At 43.8% G+C, this 13749-nt stretch overlaps 1 protein-coding gene across 4 annotated transcripts in view; it reads left to right on the top strand.

The window, feature by feature from the left end:
* Positions 1 to 13749, top strand: part of ZC3H7B (zinc finger CCCH-type containing 7B) — a 560902-nt gene that overhangs the window by 31701 nt on the left and 515452 nt on the right. For all 4 annotated transcript variants that reach the window (XM_073592637.1, XM_073592638.1, XM_073592636.1 and 1 more), the window contains exon 4: positions 8843 to 9040. In XM_073592637.1, the coding sequence (XP_073448738.1) occupies positions 8843 to 9040 (198 nt within the window). The remainder of the gene's footprint in view (positions 1 to 8842; positions 9041 to 13749) is intronic.

Here is a 13749-nt window from a genome sequence, read left to right as displayed (position 1 = left end):
GCTGAATATTACAAACCCTAGCGAACCATTACGACACTGTCGGGGTTTGCTGCTTCCACATGCTGGGGACACACGCCCTGGCTACATTCAATAGGTGTTTCAAAAGAGATTTTCGATAACGCTTACATGACATGGGAGTCAGATTAAGAAGTATTGCTGCTGGATTATCTTGGAGAGCAAAATCAGTAAGCTTATGAATAATCTGTAACACTTGTCTCCAGAAAAGGGTCAGAACTGGGCATTCCCAGAAGATAATGTGTAATAATGTGCCAATTTGCGTACCACATCTCCAACACAGAGGACTGTGACCTGGGAATATGGACGCTAGTACGGAGGGCGTCCTATCCAGCGTGTCAGGTTCTTGTATCTGATTTCCTGATATTTGCTACATAAGGAGGACTTATGAGCGAAATGGAGTATACGATTCTTTTGATCTTCCGTGAACGTGACATTAAGATCCCTATCCCACTTCCCAAGATGGGGGGGGGGGGTCATGTTGGGATATGTGTGCGAGTAAAATGTTATAGGAACTTGAAAAGGATTTCCGTACGGGCTCATCTCCCAGGCATAAGTCTTCAAAGGGCGTCGGCTGTCTGGAAACCAATGGCTTCCGGGAGGGATCTGAGGAAATGTGAAAGTTGCAGAATCCTCCATCTGCCCAAGATGGAGGAACCAGAGCTAGGGTATATGCTTGAGGGATCACTCCATCCAGAAGGTCCAATAAAAGAGGAGGCTATTACTAAACTTTGGTCTGGGTGAAGCCTTAAGTTTCTATCAGAGATACCTGGTAGAAAGTCCAGGTGACCAATTATAGGCGTTAAGGGAGAGGGAAAGCAGGGCAATCTCACCAACTTAAAATATCTATTAAGCTCCTGCAAGGTGGGCTCAATAAGTGGGTGTGGAGAGGAGAATCTGGAAAATCGAGACCCGCTCCAGGGCAGACCCTCGAGGGGAAATGGCACTGTTTCCCGTTCTAGACAGGCCCATAACTTATGGGGTAAGTGTCGGCACCAATCCACCACTCTATTCATGTTAACAGCTGTATAGTACAAGGCTGGGTCCGGGAGGCCCACCCCTCTTCTAGGTTTAGGTCGCTGTAATAGTGATCTTTTAAGTCGCGCAGGTTTACCCTGCCAAACATAATTAATGAAGATCGTCCGTAATTTGCGGAAGAAGGTCTGTGGTATCCTGACTGGCAGAGCTTGCAAGAGGTACAGCAACCTTGGCATAATATTCATCTTTAAGACGTTGCATCTACCAAACCATGAAACCACCAAGTTCTTACATCTGTTTAAGTCTGAGGAAAAAACACCCAGAAGGGGCTGGAAGTTAAGTTGGTAGATTAGATGGAATCTTGGTGCCTAAATATTGAATTGCCTGAGGGGTCCATTGGAAGGGAAAGTTGCCATAAGGGGAGTCTGTACACTTGGAGTGAATTGAACGCATGCAGTATTTTACTGTATATTAGCCGTGATTTGACCCCGTTAACATTGTGTGTTAATAAATGGTTTTGTTGGCAATGCACTAGGCATTTGCATCCTCTTGTGTGTGTTTTTACAGTATTCTGGAGGTTGCCTAGTCTGAGGAGGTCTACATCGTTGAAACCATTGCCCGCCATAATCCTTTTTGGGGAGTTCTTTGGATTAAGCACTGGATAGTTTGGGGAGGTTTGGTGAATATGTCCACCATGTCTGACTAAATGGTTTAAAGTGGTTGTAAAGTCTTGTGTTTGTTGTTTTTATGGGGGAAAAAAAAATGTTATCCTTACCTGCCCTTTTGCAGTGGATTTGCACAGAGCAGCCTGGATCCTCCTCTTCTCGGGTCCTTCTGTACACCTGGCCATTCCCTCCTGTTCAGTGCCTTACAGCAAGCAGCTTGCTATGGAGGTACCCCGAGCCAAGTCACAGCTCCCTGTGTCCATTCAGACACTGAGCCCCGCCCCTCATTTCCCCTGATTGGCTAGCTGACTTTGACAGCAGCGATAGCCAACGGCGCCACTGCTGTCTTGGCCAGTCAGGAGGGAGAATCACGGATGGCTGAGATACTGTGGACATCGCTGGACAGAGAGGGACCTCAGGTAAGTATTAGGGGGGCTGTGGGGGATCTTCTGCACACAGAAGGCATTTTATCTTAATGCATAGAATGCATTAAGATAAAAAACTTCTGCCTTTACAACTCCATTTTAAGTTTAACAGGTCTGTCCTCCAGTGTTTAATTTTAAGACTTAAATATATTCATTGACTAAATACTATTTTAGTCAACTAAAATATGACTAAAACTAAAACCATTCAGATGATTAAAACTTAAATGACATTTTAGTCAAAAGACTATGACTAAAACTAAATTGAATATATATCACAATGGCTAAATCTGTGTCTGTAGTGCATGTTCAAACCTTAATACCATAAATAATAAACATCTTATTAGGAGTATATAATGTTTGTCAGAAAATAATGCATTCAAATTTAACTAAACCCATTAGCGTTTAGTCGACTAAAATGTACTGGGGATTTTAGTTGACTAAAACATGACTAAAACTAAAATGGCATTTAGTCAAAAGACTATAACTAATTTTAAATCGAAATTTGATGTAAAAATTAACACTGCTGTCGTATTATATATATCGGAGGTTGGGCTATGTTCCATGTGCTTCCAGAGATGATACTTCATCAGCTTTAAAGTTATGGCTGCCCTCATCCTGCAAAGCCTAATTATGTTGTATAGGAACTGATTACTGTTGTGACATTGCTTTATTGTATATCCCATGTGGATGAAAATTGACAGTTACTTACCGGTAACAGTTTTTCTAGGATATCTTCCAGGACGGCACACCTGAGAGATGAGAGGCTCCTCCCTACAGGAAACACAATCGATAGCTGTTTTAAGTCCCCACCCTTCCCCTTGATCCTCAGTTTGTAGAGAAGTAACTCCTGAACCTGGTTCACAAGGGAAATCATTCCTCATAGGTACTCACCTTCTAGTGTTCTACCATTTTCCCTCCTCCAACGGGCGGGAAGTAGGCCTGCCGTCCTGGAAGATATCCTAGAAAAACAGTTACCGGTAAGTAACTGTCAATTTTCTCTTAGTCATCTTCCAGGACGGCACACCTGAGAGGATAATCAAGTACCTCAGGCCTACCTTAGGGTGGGACCACTGCAAGACCCTCTTGGCGGACCTTGGTTCTGCAGTGAGTTTTACCTCCACTCCCTATGCTTGATGAAGGTATTCTAGCTGGATCATGCGGCTGGTCTGCAGGTCTACTCCACCAATGTCCCTGCCTTCTCCGCTTCGGATGCAGGATCTAGGTGGAGTGGGCTCTTAAAGATGGAATCAGAAAACATGTTAAACTTGTAGGTTAGCAATGTTGCCTGTCTCACACATCTAACAACCATGGCCTATTGTGCCTGTAGGTGCTACTTAGAACCCCTAAAGATTAATCAGAGACCTGTGTTGTAAGACAAGGACACTACATTAATCACTAAGAGGGCCTGTCTTAACACTACCCTGTTCAGGGAATTAAAACTGCAAAAAAAGGTGGGCCCCTAACAGACAACCTTTTTTGTTCATTTTTATCTTTACATCAGCAAAGACTAAAGGGAAGCCTACTTAAGGGTAATAGATTAACCGAGGCTTGATCCCTGGGTTTAAGGCATGCCCACTCTATGGCTTTGCCTACTTCAGGAGAATAAAGTTCATAGCAGGAGTATAACACTTATACTGCTACATCTAGTTCTGCTAGAAGGGTGAGATGAAGGCCATGCACCGAGCCGTAACCTATTTGGTCGGGTATACATCTTTATACTTCATCTTCAGGTCATAATACTCCTCTGAACAGAACTTCCCAAGTTCTTACTAAGCAGGGCGATTCTTTATCGCCTTCCTCCAGTGTCCTATAACCCTACTGGGCTTCAACCCTAGGAAATGGTTCCAGCATTCCTGAATGTAAGGGGCTGAGGCTTTCTGACATGTGACGTCTGCAGCCAGAACTCCAGGCCCCTCCACGGAAAAGAGGGCTGAAATACAAAAGGTGATCCATGCATTATTAATATCACAAATTAAAAAGATCATAGATTGTGGACCCAGCACAATAGATTTAGACAGAAAGGACACAAGCATAGACAATAATGTGTATCCGAGTGTGGCTAGCTAAACCAACATATCAAATATGGGAGAGACCTAAATCTGAACTTCAATGTAGACAAACAGTCCTCACAGTCTGGTTTTCTGATGTGCAGCCAATATGTAAAAACATTAAGACACACGCAAACCCTCAGCCTTGGTTCACACTGGGACGACTTGTCAGGCGACCTAGTCACCTGACAAGTAGCGCCCTGTTCTGTGCAATGGAACCGTTCTAATCGGCGCGATGCAAGTTGCTCCGACTTAGAAAAAGGTTCCTGTACGACTTTGGGGGCAACTTGCATTGACTTCTATACAGAAGTCGTTTCGCAAGTCGCCGCTGAGTTGTGTCCTGGGTCGCCTGAGGCAGTCGCGCTGTAAGTCGTGCTGCCTCAGTGTGAACCGACCCTAAATGCTGCGTGTTTCTGAAGTGCAGCTAGCTAGGTCATAACTGATATATATACACATAAAGGACGGAGTCCTGTTTACGGTGGAGTTTTACTGATGTACAGCAAAACAGGGCCATAAATATAAGACAGAAAGACCCAAACTTCTATGTTGCGTATTTCTGACGAACCACCAAATACAGTTATAAGATCAATATGGTCACACAAGACAATATCTTTTCTGTTATGCAGTTCTGTAGTGCAGTCACATAGAACCAACACAGAAAGGACCCAAGCAACCTGCAGCATTGTGTTTTTCTGAAGTGCAGTAAGGTAAGGGAATCTGAAACAGAAAGCACCAACAAGCTTCAATGTTGAGTATTTCTGCTGTGCAGCCACATAAAAACAGACAGCCTTCCTAGCTGCGATTTTTCTGGTGTATTGCCAAGTAAGGCAATAACTCCATGATGTCTATTCTTGTTGTGTAGCAAAACCTCAACCAGGGACAGATAAAACTTAGGGCTCCCACACCTGTGCGACCCAACCTGCAACCACAAAAACGCAAGAGAAAAGTCATACACCATGGCTTCCAATGGGAACCATTCGTGTCTGTGCAACTCCAGGTCGCAGCGCCACCAAACAGACCCTGCTTTCTGGATCCACAGACCTCAAGATTACACAGGTCGCAGGTAACTTGCAATTTTCAGGTTGAACAAGCGAGGGGTCCCCAATGCTGTATCTCCCTGGAGGCGTGCAGCCAACAACCCCCTGCTGTGTATCCTTAAGAAGCAGCAAGGTAGAACAATGAGAACAGAAAAGACACCGCTCACTGCTGTGCCTTCTGATATGCAGCCGATAAGGCAGTAAATATAGAACATATAGGACACAAACAAACAATCTTCAATCTTTGTGTATGTCTGATGTGTAGCAATATACCAATACTGAGCAGAGACGCCACCACCCTCAATGTGTCTCCCTGCTGAGGCAGCAAAAACAAATCAGAAAAGGACAAGCAACCTCACTGCTGTGTCCCTTCTGATATGCAGCCAATAAGGCAGTAAATGTAAGACATAAAAGGACAGACAACCTTCAATCTTGTATATATCTGATGTGCAACAATATAACAATCTGAATAGAGATAGCACATCCATATTGAAGGGATTTGGCATGCGACTCAACATGTCAAATCGCATGCCTAAAATCGGCAGCCTTTGCCGTTAATAGCACGGTCAGCCCGACGCCACTTTGCGGGGCTGCACCGATTACCAAAGGCAGTACCAGTACTACCCCTGGCACAGGTTCAATTTGTATTTCCCAACAATTCAGGACCATCAATCTTCACTACTGCCTTTCTAATAAGCAACCAATAAGGCAGTAATACAGGACACAAAAAACCCCACACAGAACTCAATTTTGAGTATGTCTGATGTGCAGCAATATAACAAATATGAGCAGAGATGTCACAAGACTCAATGATGTGCATTTGCGCCATGCGTCACAAGACCAGAAAGCACAGACCACCTTCCCTGTTGTATTTTTCTGATCTGTAGCCAAATAAGGCAGTACCTTTTAGGATATAAAAGACAACAAACAAGCTTCAGTTCAGTGCATTTCTGATGTACAGCAATATACCCCTTATGAGCAGAAATGTCACATATCTCAATGTGCATTTCTGCTGTGCCACAAAACATCCCAGCAAGGACAAACCTTCACTACTGAGGTCTACTGGTGTGCAACCAAGGAGGAGTCATGGTGTATCCCTTTATGAAATAACCAAACAAAGCAATTTGATCCCTAGGCATAGCCTGGGCTGTAGATACTAACACTTCACCCCCAGTGAAGGAACAAATCCTAAAATGGTTAGACACCTTACTATAGTAGCTGTTGTCCTACCTTACCTCTGTAGACTGAGCAAACGCTGATCAGAAACTAAAGTCTCAATGAGCCCAGCCCTAGAGACCAATTTAGGACAGCCTCTAGAAAAGGTGGTCACCAATTTAGCCTGGAGGAAAATAGCCACCTCCAGGCTTTAAACAAGCAATCATGTATCTATCTAGCTCTTGCATATGTTTGCACAGAAAATCCTTAATTAAAGGATATAGGAAGCGATTTATGGTAAATCGCCTTTAGATCTGTCACTGAGTTGACTGCAGCCCAAACCAACAAAAAGGTTTTTTTCTTACCTCCGGCACTATAATATAACCACAATGTAAAGGTGGAGTGGGAGGTTGGAGCTTAGGACTTCAGATTCCTAGTAGCTGGGCTAATAGGGCCATATAACCTAGTGCACCTGCTGACCAGGAGAGCTTACTCCTGAATCCTTCAACCATTGCACAATCCATAAATTGTTCAGTGGTATACCTGGCCTGTAAGGAACTCTTTGTATCTACCAGGTCCCCCCCCTTAGCTCTATTCATCCCTACTAATGTCCCACAACCGGACATGTAGGGAGAGGCTGGCAACCTACTGTTGTGATAACCACAGTGTCTCTGCTGTAAGAGGGAGCTGTGGCTGGTGGTTTTAGCAGCAGCTTCTGGGCTATTTTGTTATGCAGACCCCAGGTCCTACACGGTACCACTCAGTAAATACAGGGGGAAGGGGAAGAAATGCCTTACCTACCTCTTTCCCATCTGAGGTGGTTTAGGCACACTCGCTCCTCTGCACCACTTGTCCACCATACAGCATCTCTGATGTAAGAGGGAGCTGTAGCTGGTGTTTTTAGCAGAAGCTTCTGGGCTATTTCAATCCAGACCCCAGGGGAGATTATCTCAAATGCCCAGAAACCATCTGACTGGGATTGGGGATTTTGCAGCTAAATTCCCAAGGTAAAGGAAAGTACTCACTGTTGTCGTCGTCTTCCCCTTTTGCCACAGCCACCGGGCTTGCTTTTCCATCCTTATGGTCCACACGCAAGGAGGATAGCCGCCAAAGTGCCCCCCCAACTGCTGTCCCCGTAGGGAGCTGCAAGGTTAGGCTGTGTCCTGCCAGTCAGTATATACACCTGGGGGGGCAATGCCGTACGTTCCTCATTCCATTCTGAGGTGGTTTAGGCAGACATCCACTGTAGTGAACTGGTGCCTCCTCGAGGAGGATGTGGGCGCCTGCTCCTGCTGACTCTCAGCCTTCCCTCCTGGGTAAGAACGTGGGTCGTTCAGGTGGCGCCTTCCCCAGCAGCCCACGCGAGCTACCAGGGGCCCAGGAGTCCGGGGCCCTGGAAAGAACTGACAGCCAGCACCCCTGTCTGAATGGACGCCCGGACAGGTAAGGGGTGGAGACAGGAAAAAGGCCCCTGAAGTTCTGGGGACACCACTGTACCCAGGGGCCTTCAGCTCTCAGGGGGGCTCTTCCAGTTTCTGCTGCCCCCCCTGAGGAAAGGATAGGGGAACCCCCCAGGAAGGATAAATATATCCGGCCAGACCCAGAGGCCCATCAGATACTAACCTGGCCCACCCTGCTTAGCCTCCGAGATCATACGAGATCGGGCAGGCGGCGCCCTCTTTCGTTTTCAGGGTGATGTGGCCGTAGGCCTTCCCAGGCATTTGGTCCGGCTCCCAGGGGGGGACCACCAGCCCCAGGCTTCGGGTCATTTGGAAAAAAAAAACAAACGGTTTCACTGTGCTTAGGGAGAAACACAATCAAAAACTGAGGATCAAGAGGAAGGATGGGGACTTAAAACAGCTGTCGATTGATTGTGTTTCCTGTAGGGAGGAGCCTCTCATCTCTCAGGTGTGCCGTCCTGGAAGATGACTAAGAGACATTGCTTTATTGTATATCCCATGTGGATGAAAGTTTTGTGATGGATGTCTATATCGTGCTGCTTGGAGCTGTGCTGACTACTGGTGCTAATATATTGTTCGTTTATTTTAAGAATCCCCCCCCCCCCAAAAAAAAGTCCTGCATGCTGCATTTTTGGTTCATGTCTAATGTAGTAAAAAAAACGCACCTTTTTGAAATGAATGAAAAACACACCCTCGAAAACCAGCGTATTTGGTGCAGTTTGAGTCGCATATCCTTTTATTTTTTCGCAGGTGCATAACACACCAGAAACGCAGTGATGTAGTGTGATAGCCTGAAATAGATTACTTATAGAAAAGTTACATTTGCATATGAAAACTGATTTGCATTCCGTGTCTCTGGATTTTTCGATGCAATTTGATAATTTGTGATATTTGTATTTACGATATAGCACTCCCATGGTAAACGATCAATTGGAGCAGAGTTATCTTGCTAACATGATTGTATTTATACCCTAAACTAGACCAAATTCTGTTTTGTTGTCCCACTGAAATCAAAGATTTATTTAAATGTAATAACTTTGTCGTTCTCTTTTTCTTTAGCATTTTCTTCAGGAGCTGGTTGACAACTTGTATAAGGAGGGCAATGACCTATACCATGAAGATGAAGTGAAATTAGCACTGGGGCAATATACAGAAGGTCTGACAGTGGCAGACTATGCAGCTTCTGAAGAACTTGTCCTTTCTCAGGAGCTGTTGTGCAGATTGTTTGTGAACCGATCCTGCTGCTATTATTCCATGGTGAGTAAGATCATATTGATGCAACACTGCTCTATAAATTTAATTATATTAGATGTTAATGTACAGCAGGTAAAATGAGAATCGAACACTCACCATATTTCTAGGTAAATTCATTTGTTTTTTTTTTTATTATTTTTATTGAAAAAGGTATAAAACAGTGACAATAAACAATGCGTTTAACATGAGCACGTGGAACAATAAGGTACATTTACAGTGCATTGATATTTTGCATAAGTATAATCATACAGCACTCTTTAAACTAAGCCTGATATACATAAATAAATTTCTAAAGGTGTTACTGACGTGAAATTTTCACCACAAGTCTAACAACTCATGCAATCCATGCATGCAAATACAAAGAAACCAAAACAAATACGTTCAGAAATTAAGTTATGTGTAATAAAATGGAATGACACAGGGAAAAAGTATTGAACACATGAAGAAAGGGAGGTGCAAAAAGCCATGGAAAGCCAAGTCAACAGCTGAAATATATCAGTATTTCGAAAGCAATCCTGCCCCTTGTCAGTGCAAATTAATATCAGCCTTGTTCAGTCTCAACTGATGGTCTAATAAAAGGTGTCTCCTTACCAAGGTGTCACACGAGAAACCGCTCATGATGGGTAAAAGCAAAGGCCTCTCTCCCAAGACCTTTGCAACTTTATTATTGCAAAATACTGATGGCATTGGTTACAGAAGGATTTCTAAACTTCTGAATGCTCCAGTGAGCACTGTTAAGGCCACAAATAAATAATGCACTCAACCACCATGGCCTGTATGCACGCTCACCACACAAGACTCCATTGATGAAGAAAAAGCGTGTTTAAAATTTTACTGCACATGATTTAGACAAGCCTGTAAAATACTGGCAGAATATAGTCTGGTCAGATGATATAAAAATTGAACTCTTTTGGATGCCATCATACACACCTTGTTTGAAGGTCAAATAGCACTGCACATCACCCCAAAAACACCATACCAACAGTGACGTTTGAAGGTGGGAACATCGTTGTATGAGGTTTTTCAGCATACAGTACTGACAAATTTATTGATGGAAAGATGGATGGAAAAATGTACCAAGACATTCTTTATAAAAATCTGCTGCCATCTGCCAGGATGATGAAGATGAAACAAGGGTGGACATTTTGGCAAGACAGTTATCCCAAATGCAAAGCCAAGGAAACTCTCAACTGGTTTCAAAGAGAAAATAAAGCTGCTAGAATGGCCCAGCCAATGACCTTGAATCCAATAGAAAATCTACGGTAAGAACTAAAGTTTAGACTTCATAGAAAAGGCCCATGGAACCTTCAGGATTTGAAGAACGAGCCAAAATCGGTTTCTCCATACAGGAGGTGTCTTGAAGCTGTCATTACCAACAAAGGTGTTTGTACAAAGTATTAAATAGATTTCAGTTAGTGTGTTCAAAACTTTTTTCCCTGTGTCATTCCATTTTACTACACATAACTTATTTGCTTTTTGTCTTTGCATGTATGGATTGCATGGGTTGCTACCGACATGTGACAATTTTATGTCAATATCAATAGCACCTTTAGAAAAATGGTGACGTTCAATACCTATTTTACGCGCCGTATGTTATACAATCATGTCTAAACTGTGGTGCTACAGGGGGAGAGGCGCCAAGCGGAAGTTCACCTCTACCCCCCCCCCGCAATCTTCTGGGACACGTCACAGAAGAATGCCCGGCCATTCAAGACGGCGCAGCACGGCTCACGCATGCGCAGTGCGCACCCGACTGTGAGGCCGCAAGCTGTCACGGCCAGGCGCCCGCATTTGCAATGCCAGCGCCGTGGAGAGGAGGGGGCAGAGCAGCGAGGCTTCGGCTGCTGGATCGCGGGACAGGTGAGTGTCAAGAGTCCAGTAGCTACACTTTTTGTAGCTGCTGACTTTTAAATGGGTGGAACTCCGCTTTAACATGACTTTTGTGTATAAGTGGGTAATGTGAATGTAAATGGAGTTTTAACCACTTAAGGACCAGCCTCGTTTTGGATTTTAGGTGTTTACATGTTTAAAACAGTTTTTTTTGCTAGAAAATTACTTAGAACCCCCAAACATTATATATATTGTTTTTTTTTTCTAACACCCTAGAGAATAAAATGGCGGTCATTGCAATACTTTTTTTTGCACCGTATTTGCGCTGCGGTCTTATAAGCGCACTTTTTTGGGAAAAAAAATCACTTTTTTGAATAAAAAAAATAAGACAACAGTAAAGTTAGCCCAATTTTTTTTTATATTGTGAAATATAATGTTACGCCAAGTAAATTGATACCCAACATGTCACGCTTCAAAATTGCGCCCGCTTGTGGAATAGCGTCAAACTTTTACCCTTAAAAATCTCCATAGGCGACGTTTAAAAAATTCTACAGGTTGCATGTTTTGTGTTACAGGTCTAGGGCTAGAATTATTGCTCTCGCTCTACCGGTCGCGGTGATACCTCACATGTGTGGTTTGACCACCGTTTTCATATGCAGGCGCTATTCACGTATGCGTTCGTATGCTTCTGCGCGCGAGCTCGTCGGGACATGGCGCTTTAAAAATTTTTTTTTTAATTTATTTTACTTTATTTTACTTTATTTTATTTATAGCTGCTGCTGTTACCGAGATATCCATCTTTAAAAAAATGACGTATATATACAGTGGCCATTCGTTAAGTGGTTAAATAAATATAACATTAATCCAGCCCTCAAACTTTCCGCTCTCATTAGGTGAGTATAAATAAGCTGAGGGCGAGTCAGCAGGCTGGGTTGAACAGGAGCCGCTTTCTTCTCCCAGCCTCCGCCCCTTGTCATTCTCTTAGCAGGGTCTGTCATACCCCGGGAGTCGGAAAGAACTAGATGAGGTGGGGGCGGCGAGCGGGGTTGGGCAAGAGCTGGCAAAGTCTAGCAACCAATCACCACCTTGTTAATAGGAAAAGTTAACTTTGCCAGCTCACGCTCCCCTATCCAGCGCTGTGCTCTGCTGTAAGTCTGTGTATACTAAATCAGTGAAGGTGTCATTCATTGGTTTTATTGTTTTAAATGCTATATTTAATATAGCAATAAAATATTTACTTAAGGCAGTAATGATGTTTACCGTGCCTATAGTAGCCAATCATATTTTATCCTTATTTTATTCATCAGTCAGATGAAATTAAATATGCTTTATGTTAATATTGTTAAAGTTGTTGGTATTTATTTTTGTAACTTAATTCTGCATAAAACATTTAACAGTGTCATTTCATAAGATAATTTTCGAGCAAGTGTTTAGGGGTATGGGTGAGGTGGGGTATCTGATGGTGAGTAACTCTTAAGGCCTGGCTATTAGCTCAGGACTTGACATTTTGAGCCCTAATCTATTTCCAGGCACTAGATTTGATTTCAAATAGAACATTTTGTAATGAGCCTGTCCACAAACCAGAATGTTTCAGGCTTCCTGCTCCATGTTTTTTTGTGTAATCACTTTTTTTATTTTTCAGATCAACACATGACAGAATATAAGTCGTATAATCATCGACCGCGCAGGGTCATGTAGGCGACAATTATTAGTATTTAGGTTGAACAAAAACATATATTACCACGTAACAAAAGCAAAGTGCTTATCATGGGAAGACTCTGGAAGGCCGACAAAAAGGGGCAACAAAGGAGCATCTTAAATGGGCCGCCTTCTGGAGAGTGCTTGGCCTGCTGGCTCGCGGCCGGAGCAAGAGGGGGGCCCCCCCCTCTAAGGGCCTCCATCAGTCCGCCCCCAGCTCCACGCGAGCCACCAAGACCACAGAGCGGTAATTGTGCCCATATAGAATCGGCTGAATTCCTAGGATACCCAGCATCCATCCCAAAGGGCATTGGGGCCACACTAGTCGAATTTTCAACCAGTTATCCCACATGAGTTTCCCATGTAATTTTTATAAATGAACAAAAAGGAGTGGTAACACATAATAAAGAGGGGAGGAGAAAGGGAGAGAAAGGTGGAAAGGGGAGAAGGGTTGGATTAGGTTACCTGTAAATAAAGTTGAGCTTCTTCCGCGCCTGCAACGGACTCGCCGTGACCGAGTTCAAGGTTCCATAAGTGGATTTAGATCCTGAGGTTGGGCCAGATGGGTTGGGTCCTCGCTTCCCTAAGATCTCTAAGTGCGGGGTCTGCTAATTCCAACAGTGCCACGTCTAAACTGGAAGGCACCTTGTCAGGGTCAGAAGTGTAATTAGTCCAGGGTGCCCAAGTGTTATGGAATCGGTCTTTATGGCCTTTATTAGTCGCCACCCAATCCTCAGCCTCCCGGATCTCACTTACCCTATTGATCCACTCGTCTCTTGTGGGGATCGTGGGTTTCTTCCAATAAATTGGAATCAAGCGTCTTGCTGCATTCAACAAATGAGGCAGTACACTTTTCTTATATCTACGTAGCGGGATCAGGGGACGTGCAGGAGAAAGTGAGTCAGAGAGAAAGGGACATCTATCTCTGTCACTATTTTAATTTGGTTTCGTATGTCTTCCCAGAAGGGTTTAATCAGGGAGCAATCCCACCATATTCGCTGTCCGCAGCCTCTCCAGCACAACTCTGATGTGGAGGGGTAAAAGCGGGTCAGGTCTGCTGGTACTCTGTACCATTGAGACAGTAGCTTAAAGTTCGTTTCCTGGGTTTTGGACTCTATCGAGGATGAATGGGTAAGATGATATAAGTGTGTTAAGTCCGTCTTTGCAATAGTTAGTCCTAAATC

The sequence above is a fragment of the Aquarana catesbeiana genome, linkage group LG07, assembly GCF_042186555.1.
Source record: "Aquarana catesbeiana isolate 2022-GZ linkage group LG07, ASM4218655v1, whole genome shotgun sequence".
Taxonomy (NCBI): domain Eukaryota; kingdom Metazoa; phylum Chordata; class Amphibia; order Anura; family Ranidae; genus Aquarana; species Aquarana catesbeiana.
The sequence above is the reverse complement of the archived record's forward strand: the minus strand, read 5'-3'. Positions and strand labels throughout refer to the sequence as shown.